Genomic DNA, 9,869 nt, shown 5'->3' with positions numbered 1-9,869 from the left:
TTCGCATGTTACANACCCTGATAATTAAAAACTTTCGGTATTACGACATGAGCGGTAGAGCAATACCCATTATGATAACATGAATACTTCCGTTCTAAACATATCTTGCGCCATCATTTTCGCAACATAGCAGCTTAATGTTTTTGATGTGCGACAGTAATAGTTATAAACCGGTTAAAAAATGACAACTCATGGAAAGTTTTCTGCGGTGTGGAAATATTATGACCTAGAAAATAAGGAGAGTGTGAAGGCGAAATGCAATATATGTGGCATAGAAATTAGCAGAGGGAAAACCATTGGCTCCTTTACAACGTCAGCTCTGTGGAAACATTTAGCACGGCATGATATTGACGTCGCAGGCTCTTCTCAGAAACCAACTGAAACAGAATCTGTTCCAAAAAAGAGACAAGCCACATTGAAAGAAGTCGTTGCAAAAAAGCAGTGTTTCGATGCCTCTCACCCCACTGCTGCAGCGATAACAAATGCTTTGGCCGAAATGATCGCTGTAGATTTTCTACCTCTATCCATAGTGGAATGTGTTGGATTTAAACGATTAATAAATACATTGCAACCCAGGTATTCAATCCCATCCAGAAAATATTTGACCACAAATAAATTACCATCTATTTATAATAATGTACAAAAAAAAATAAAAGAAATGCTGAAAAACTCTGCCAGTTTAATATATGGCACCACGGACATCTGGACAAGTCGGCAGCAAGTGTCATACGCGAGCCTCACTGGACACTTTGTGATGTGGAACAAAGGAGAGTTAAAACTTGCACACGTTGTGCTTGCTTGTTCACAATTCGAAGATAAGCACACTTCAGAACATATTCTGAATGAAATAAAAAAACAGGAAAGTGCATGGGATGTTAAATTTTCTGCTTTAACTACTGACAACGCCGGCAATGTGGTTAAGGCACTTAAAGATGGCTCAATAGGAAATGTAAGGTGCATGGCCCATACAATAAACCTTATAGTGCAAAATGCACTTAACAATGCCCAGCGGTCTGTTAACAACACGGTGTCCCGAATTCGACACATCGTTGGGCAATTTAACAGGTCACCAAGCAAGACAAGTGCTTTGCGTAAATACCAACTCCAGCACAGCGATTGCGCCCTGGAACTTATTCAGGACATGCCGGTACGCTGGAATTCTACTTTTGCAATGATTCAGCGTATTGTAGAATTGCGAGAGGTCATCAATTACCTCTCCACAAATGATGGCATCTGTGATACTCTGCCTTTTGCAGAGTGGAAAATTTCGCAGTCTTTGGTGACGATTTTAGAGATTTTTGATGTTGCGACCAAGGAAGTATCGCGGGAGTCTGCGACATTATCTATAATTTTGCCGTTAAAGAACAGCATTTTAATGAAACTTAATAATTTTTTGAATTCAACATTACCGGAGCAAGAGAGGCTGGCCGGTGTTGTGCCATTTATCGAGAGGTTACATAACGAAACTTCACGTCGGTTTGCGATACCACAACCGGGTATTCTGCAACCACGAGAAGCATATTTCTTTAACAACGAAATATATGAAAAATGTGCTGTTGCATCAGTCCTTGATCCACGAGTTAAATTGACGTGGGTAAGTGGTGACGTTCAAAAAGCGGGCATAATTAACATCATTACCCAAACAGCAATTTCATGCTTAAGTGACGTCACACGTAATATGGAATCTGCCCATGATACAGAGTTAAACCATTCGTCATCGTCTTCATCATCTGAACAAAATTGTTCCTCATTGGCATTTGCAGCGTTGGAGACAGAGGGAGTTGAAACTACGTCTTGTACTGGCGTAGCCGTTTCTGAAGCTGACATCCACCGACAAATAGAGCAGTACCTCCGCAAACCAAGAATAAAGCAATATAAAAACCCTTTGGAGTTCTGGTTGCAGTGCCGTGTACAATGGCCGATATTATTTAAACTTGCAATCGATATTTTAGCTTGTCCACCCACTAGCGTATCATCGGAGCGTTTGTTTAGCTCATCAGGTGTTATAGTTTCCCCTTTACGAAACCGATTGAGTCCTTCAAACGTGGAAATGCTAACGTTTCTACACGTAAACTTACAAAAACTTGACTTTAAATATTAGTATTGCACTGTGAACCTACTGTTCGCATTTGTTGTAAATAAAGGTTTGATTGTAAATAAAACAATACGTTCAGTTGAAAATTGTTCGTCTCAACGTCAGAGTCAACGAAACGACGTCGTGAATTCGTTGACACGCATCATTGCGCATTACGTGGCGCGAAAAGAAATGTTATCACGATTGGCGCGATAGAATTGTGCTGCGACCGAAATTAGTACTGCGGAGCAGCATACACGAAGCTTTTAGTAATACACGCTGTGACGCTGACATGTTTAGCGTCCGGATCAATTATTAGGTTATTAAGTCATTACGATATAAAGTAGAGACAGATATTCGGATTCGACCACGCATATTCGGATTCGATCGAATACCTAAAAATGCGTCGAACAACGCTGAATATTCGGATTCGGAATCGATTCGGCCCATCCCTATTTTATTATAACTGTAAGTATGAAAGAATTTGTTTTATATTACTTAGGATTAAAATGTTTGCTTTGCCATGTAAACAATTTCATCACATATCAGTCTATTTAATATTGGGTAAAATAAGTTTGTTTTGTCACCGTGGTCATCAGAAGATCTTGTTGAAGATGTTCTGGATCTTCTTTTTGGTGAAGTTATACTCATTTCATCTGATCTTTCACTCAATCTTCGAGGATAATAACGTACCTCTCTATGAATGCCACTATTAATATTCATGTAAATATCACATTTAAAATGCATCATCTATCTAAGCCAACAATTTTTAACCACAATCACTAAACCAATACCCAAGAGAGTCATCGCATAAGTGAGGAAACTTGTTCAATAAAAACACAAGTTACAATATAACATTTGAACCCAAATTTGCAATAAAAATTTTCAAAATTTTGGTTTGTCCTAGCCCACAATGCTAAAATGTGTGTTTTACACTCCATGCTCATGGACAATTGTTCATTAATAATAGATGTGATAACTTGCCATGAGGCTGTTAAGTATTTAATTAGTTTGAATTGATGTGCATAAACTACTGTCATATAGCGCTTATCATAATAAGTAGATACAAACCTGTCCTGTGGTTCTGGTGTCATCTCCTGCTCCTGGATTCTTATTTTCTTTTCAATTTCTCGCTCACGAGCCGAGGTGTCAACTGGTTTAGCATTACCAAATATGGAAGGTCGTGTTGGGGTGGGCGGGGCTGGCTTTGGTTGTTGAGCCCTAATAACAAGAGAGCAATGATTATCGCAAGTCAAGCACTGGTTGTGATGAGCATATGTGATAAGACAATTGAATACTGCATAAAACTATATTTTAAAAACAACCCTTACACCATCCAAACCAAATGTGTATTTCTGGTTGGCAATGAAACTATGAAAAAAATGTATCTTTAATTAATTTATTCCTTCTGTTTTATATTCAAATATATATGTAAACAAAATTACTTTTCAAGAATTTGTTTTTCCTGTTCTGCAATTTTTTGTTCCATCTCTCTTTCACGGGCAGCAGTGTCAACTGGTTTTGCCGATCCAAAGATATTTTGTGATCTGCAGAAGCAAAAACATTACCATTGTGTAGTATTGCAATAGGTAAGGATTTATAAACATGTTACATATTTTGCAGCAGAAGTTTTTAGGCAGTTTTGGCAAGACAATTATACTTTTGGAGCTGACCAAAAATACAAGTTTCATTCCTATAATAAAGCAACACGCAAATAATTCTATGATCACAACCAAGAACTACAGAATTTACCGATGTAAGAAGAAAATTGATGTAAAGAATCAAATATAGAAGTTAAGGCCACTTACTTCTTCTGTGGTGCAACACTGTCTGGCTTGTCAGCAGCTAGGCTTCTAAAACAAAAATCTCAAAGCAAACAAAGAAATAAGAAAAAAATTGCTACTGTATTTATAGACAGTATAACCACATACTACCACACTGCTAATAAAAGATTGGAAAACTTATGTATAAATGGGATTTTCCTTTGATGAGCATAACCGCTTTTTTCATTTCTCTTCTACAAGTCACATACACAAGCTAATATTTAACTTCTTACTGTTCCTGTTTCAGTAACTTTTCTTCCACCATTCTTTCACGAGCAGCCGTATCAACAGGTTTAGCGGATCCAAATATTGAGGAAGATCTACATGTGTAAGATACAGTGGTTACATGTACTTCAAGTTCAAGTGTTTAACCATTGAGGCACGAGTTTTATTGTAACACATTTTCTGTTTTTTTTACTGACTGTTACATATTGCTGTTTAGCAACACAGGTGTTTGTTCTAGCAAAAAAACAGTTAATTGTTCTTAATAAAAATTGAGTTTTACATGTTTTTAACATTGCAACATTACAAGCCCACCTTGTTGTAGCAGCTTCAGGGTTGAGAGGTTTTTCACGAGGTTTAAGATTGAGTCGAGGTCTTTCTTTCGGTGGCTCCCTACGTTGCATCCATTGCTCCGATTCACCTCCTCTGCTAAAACTTGATTCATATCTTCCATCACGACCACCTCCATATCTATCCCGACCAAAACGGGAACCACGGTCGTTCTGGATGAAATAACTTAATTACAAAGGGCTTTGGCAGACCATTACATGCGTGAGGACAACACGTTTTCTGTTAACTGCTCCAACTCAGTGGCTAATAATGTTTTGTTCAAGTTGGTGGTCTACAGCAAAATATTCACAAGGCATAACAGCGGCACATTTGGTAACTTGTAAGCAAGATTGTATGAAGTCACCACGAATGGATAAAAAATACAAAGCAGATTTAGACAGTGTTATAGTATGACATAACATAGGATATTATACATACCTGTTCATAACCTCGACCTCCCCATCTGCTATCCTCACCTCTATTGGAACCTACAACATAAAACAAATCGTTTCATCACATATCTTGTATGTAATGGTAACTGCAGTCTTTAGAGCATTATGTTTGCGATATTAAAATAGAATTTGTAAAGAAAACAGTAAATAACAAGCCAAAGTATCTTTTATAATTGCAGGGTCGGCAGCAATGGTTAACAAATAGATGCTAATGATTTCAAACCGATAAAGATTACTTTCTTAAAAATATGATACTGACAAAAAACAAAATTCCGATATATATATATTTAATCTCTCTGCGTCACTTATGTCACCATGGTTATTCACTGCACTGCTTGATATTAAATATAAAGTACTATTATAATTAAACTTTTCATCAAGTGATATTAGTTTATAAATATAAAAACAAACATTGTATTGTTACTGTATGTCTACTTTCGATGAGAGAAAACAAACTATATATATATTAATATAATATATATTAATATAAAACCATAATAATGACCTGGACCTCCATTTAGATGATCATTGGAAGTTCTTCTCCAATTTCCCTCCAAGCGATCCGGATCACCACTTAAGCTTCCATACCGATCCCCTCTTCCTTTTCCCTCTGTGGATCATAAACAACCTCAATATTTATTATTACAAAACAATACAACTCTATTCCAGTTAATGACAACTGAAGCGTACAAAATATTACTGATTGTAAAGGTGGTATGTATTCAAAAAACAAAAGGCTACAAAAACAATGAGGGTTAGAGCTTAATGTGATGGGCTCGCTAACAACGACTACCCAAGTCCCAAAATATCCTTCAGCATATAATGGCAAATACTCACTTTTAATCCTAAATAGTTTTAATCTAAAGGGTCACAGAAAACTTAGAATATTAAAAGTGGCCAAATATTTTTGATCAAACAAAAACATTGGTACTGGATGTAATCTAAAGAATGGCCATTTAAGTTTATTATGGAATATTTTTTAATTTTCCTTTATTAAAGTCATTTTCTTTTAATTTTTGTAATTAAATTTTGTTATATAGATCATTGATATAACAACAAGAAAATGATGAAGAAGCAACGAACATTACCTTTATTCTGATTGTCAGCAATATCAACACGAATAACTCGCTTTTGAAGAGTTTCGTCGTTCATTTGCAAAGCCTGGATCAAAGACTGTTTATCAGGGAACTGTACGTAGCCATAACCTCTAAACCTGCCGTTCTCCTCTTGCAGTCTTACGTTCGTCATCTGTAATAAATTAACATATTGTGTCAACGTAAAAAAAAAACATAATAAGGTTAACATAACACGATTAAGTCTATTAAAGTGGTTTCCAAAATCAAGAAGAAATATTCTAACGTGTGGAATTGTGTAAAAGCTTTTTTCATTGCCTTTCCCAACTCATACTTGGTAAAGCATAGTTAGAGTGATTGGCGAAAGGGGGAAGTTAGGTTTTTCTGAGGAAAACATATAAGATGAACCACTTTATGGTAACGATGTTATTCCATGTATATGGAAGCGGTCAGTGAGGTCCATATGTTAATCATTTCCTATTAGTAATTAGCACTGTTGTAACAAGCGTTAAGTTTGTCTAGAGGTAAACCTACAATACGTTTACGATAGGCGACTTCTAGATTGGATTAATGACATTAATGTGTAAACTTCCGTGGTCAGTCAGGTTTATGTTGCTGATTCGCGCAAACACCAATGCGTAAAAACAAGTTATTGTGGCTGTGAACCATGTAGCATGCACTATTGTATGTAAAGGTCAAAATAACAATATTTATGTTGTAATGGATTTGCAATACATTTTTTAGTGCAAATTCGTACAATGCTATGGTGTATGGTTAGGATGAATAGTCTTGTGAAATAACAAAGCAATTATATTTAGTGTAATCTAGGTTTAAAGTGTCTTGCAACTATAGGAAAAGCATTCTAGGTAAGTGTAAATACAAAAACTAATTCTATTAGCTTCCAGAATAATGTTACAGAATGAAAGTCGAGCATGCTCTCATGGTATTCTATGAGCTGCTTGTTATCATTTCTTACCGAATTTTCTGGATCACATATGTCAAACAATATTATTATATACTTACAGGTATATCTTTGAAAAATTCTTGCAGAACAAATTCATCTGCATCATATGGCAGATTCCCAACATAGGCAGTGTAAGGACCACTGTCAGGAATCCTGCTTGTGTCAATTTCAACTGATCTTGATGATCGTGGAGCAGTGGGAAGTTGAATTAATTTGTTCTTGTTTGAATTATTCTGATACGGCATCGCTGCAAATGTAAAATATAGTACACAGATAACAGGGTCACCTTATTATAATTAAAAATTAAAATCTTATATTTGAATTAAAATTAATATAATATTGTTTTACAACATTTATATTAATATCTCACATGTGCTCATTGATCGAAACTCTTGGTCGGCTTCATCCGCCCAATCCAAGGTTGGTTTGATCACACCAGGGGAAGCCCCAGGTGTGTCACCAAGAAAGTCGTTCAAAGATAAAGTTTTAGTGTTCTTCGCCTTTTTCTTGCCTTTCTTTCCTGCTTTGGAGTAAAAACAGCAGAATTACAAAACATTTTAATCACATTGCAACTATAGGTGCAGAAAGGCAAAGCAGGAAAATTCACTTTTGACGATTTTGGTTTGCTGTAACTTCGAGTGCTTGTAAAAACACTTTCCGAATCACCCACAACGAATAGGCTATTTAGGTTTTATAAACAGCGTTTGTGTAATCTTATATTTAAACAATTCGGCCATGTATTTTATGTCAAAATCGCACTTAAATCAAAAAAACTGTTTGTCGCAGGTTTGCTAGGAACAGACTGGTTATGTTTAGAGGCCAGATAAGGTAGGGGGGAGATTCTTCAGTAACATCTTCCCTTTTAATTAATAAAAATAGTCACATTACTCACCAGCTGTTGGGGTCGCCATGTTGCCTAATCAATGTCAAAATTTAAGACAAGTTTGCAAACCCACAGAATATGAACGGTGAGTTATTACGTTAATCTAGAACACAATTTTATTATATTAAACGTAACACGTTACACGTAAGGGGGGACGGGGGAGTAAACTTCACTAGCACTAAACTAACCAACCAAACATTTTGCTGACATAGTCCACCACACAAAGCAGCATAACAAATAAATTCAAAATATGTCAAACAAATAAAGTCAATCTACGTCGACAGCTTACTCATCAAAATTTTAAACTCTAAAACCAAAACCTCACACTTGTACCAACACCACGCTGCGCATCCTGTTCAGTTTTGCTTGTTATTTGTACGAGCATAAAGATATTATACCGTAGTATTCTAAGCTGTTATAAGGGCACGCAGTGATACATTTTGGGCTTAACCCGTATATAAACATAATTATATACGGATTTTAGGCATGTAAAATACATTTTAGGTGCCTTTTGGTTAAACAGTTGAGCACGTGGAATATTCATACATTTTAGTAAACGAATGTTCGAATCTAAAACCGCATTGCTATCGTTTATTTAAAAATTACTATCGTTTTTTTATCAAGCGGTGGGTCCAAAACGTACCTGAGATCTTAAGTAACCCAGAGGTTACTAATGGGTTGTCCAAATTATTAGCCTCAAATAAAAAAGCAATTGCGGTAGCCTAAAGGTGGTCTTGCCCAAGGACACATATAGCGACGCCAACTTCGTCCCATTTCGTTGGATCTCCACTGTAAAAGATAGGCGCACAGTAGTTTTAGGAGGATTTAGCTGTTCATTTTAAAGCTACACCAACTATTCCAGTTTATTAGGCCAGTTTAGTTTTTGGGAGGTTATTAGGTTAACGCTTACAGTTTAGCACTTATTTAGGAAAATTAACTAAAGCAGCCAGCAGGGTAGGGAAAAGAACATTTACACTTTATTTTTAAAGCGGACAGTATTATTCGAGTTATTTACGTGCATTCCTAATAATAAACACACCTATTAATCAAATTTAACAATGATTTTAAACTGTCCCGTCTTACCCTCTGTTTTTCGAATTTGTAAAATTTCACCTGTTGTGCGAGTTGCTTAATAACTCCTCGCATGTTTATTGATATCTTTTTAGGTGTCAATTTATTAAGGATGATAGTACCAATTTGTGGTATTACCCAAAAACCACCATCTATTTTGATTTCGGAAATACTTGGCAATATATGCTTAAGTGTCCCATCTTCCCCCGTTGTACTATATCATTTTAATTGTTCTCATTTAATAAAGGTACGACAGTACTAATTCGTAGTATCATCAAAGAACGCCATGTAATATGATTTTAAAAATATTTGGCAACCCATCTCTGAGCACGTATGTGGTTATGCAGATCTCTTTTCGTGGATCAGTTGTTCCTGTTGTTGTTGTTACTTTTTGCAAGATTTTTTCCGCACTTATCTTAATTCTTAGTGATAGCATTTATATTTCAATCTATTGATTGATATATTTATAATTTTTAAACTGGATTTTCAGATTCAAAACTGCATAATTAGTGAATATAATTACCTATTACTTTACTGTTTAATCAAAAGAGCTAATTTCAAAATGCAGGCCTACCTTAAAATTTAAGGTAAAGATTGCATCTACAAATATATATATAACGAGTTTACAAGTGGCTTCTCTCATCTGTGATAATACCACAGAAATAAAAAAGAGTAGAACGCGCATCTGCCCAAAACCGTGATATATTCTTTTTTCTACTTACGTGACCGCCAACTCCGTCCCCATTTCGCTTGGTCTCCATTGTAAAAGATAGGCGCATAGTAGTTTTAGAAGGTTTTAGCTGTTTATTTCAAAAACTACACAAACTATTCAAGTTTATTAGGCCAGTTTAGATATTTGGTAGGTTAACGCTTACAGTTTACCACTTTTTAGGAAATTTAACTATTTAATAATTTTAATTAAAAACTTTCAAACAAACGGTTTGTTAGAATATATATTTATTGGAAATAGTTGTTTA

At 35.6% G+C, this 9,869-nt stretch overlaps 2 protein-coding genes across 2 annotated transcripts in view; one reads left to right on the top strand and one right to left on the bottom strand.

Moving 5' to 3' along the window:
- LOC100183462 (eukaryotic translation initiation factor 4B) overlaps positions 1–8,061 on the bottom strand; it is a gene marked incomplete in the record, with an annotated part of 8,457 nt that extends 396 nt beyond the window's left edge. Inside the window, 12 exon segments of the mRNA XM_018812093.2 lie at positions 2,662–2,783; positions 3,146–3,295; positions 3,520–3,621; positions 3,883–3,927; positions 4,131–4,217; positions 4,435–4,622; positions 4,888–4,937; positions 5,407–5,511; positions 5,990–6,149; positions 6,998–7,185; positions 7,309–7,461; positions 7,831–8,061. Of these exon segments, the coding sequence (XP_018667638.1) occupies positions 2,662–2,783; positions 3,146–3,295; positions 3,520–3,621; positions 3,883–3,927; positions 4,131–4,217; positions 4,435–4,622; positions 4,888–4,937; positions 5,407–5,511; positions 5,990–6,149; positions 6,998–7,185; positions 7,309–7,461; positions 7,831–7,849 (1,369 nt within the window).
- On the top strand, positions 7–2,544 carry LOC104265743 (zinc finger BED domain-containing protein 4-like). Its single transcript, XM_009860406.2, has one exon. It carries the CDS (start codon positions 182–184, stop codon positions 2,099–2,101), a length of 1,920 nt encoding a protein of 639 aa, XP_009858708.1. The 5' UTR covers positions 7–181; the 3' UTR covers positions 2,102–2,544.
- Positions 8,062–9,869: the final 1,808 nt, after the last annotated feature.

The sequence above is a fragment of the Ciona intestinalis genome, chromosome 5 (genome assembly GCF_000224145.3).
Source record: "Ciona intestinalis chromosome 5, KH, whole genome shotgun sequence".
Classification (NCBI taxonomy): Eukaryota; Metazoa; Chordata; class Ascidiacea; order Phlebobranchia; family Cionidae; genus Ciona; species Ciona intestinalis.
The sequence above is the reverse complement of the archived record's forward strand: the minus strand, read 5'-3'. Positions and strand labels throughout refer to the sequence as shown.

Excerpts from the sequence above, each read along its gene's own strand:
- LOC104265743 (XM_009860406.2), top strand. The coding sequence starts at position 182 with ATGACAACTCATGGAAAGTTTTCTGCGGTGTGGAAATATTATGACCTA.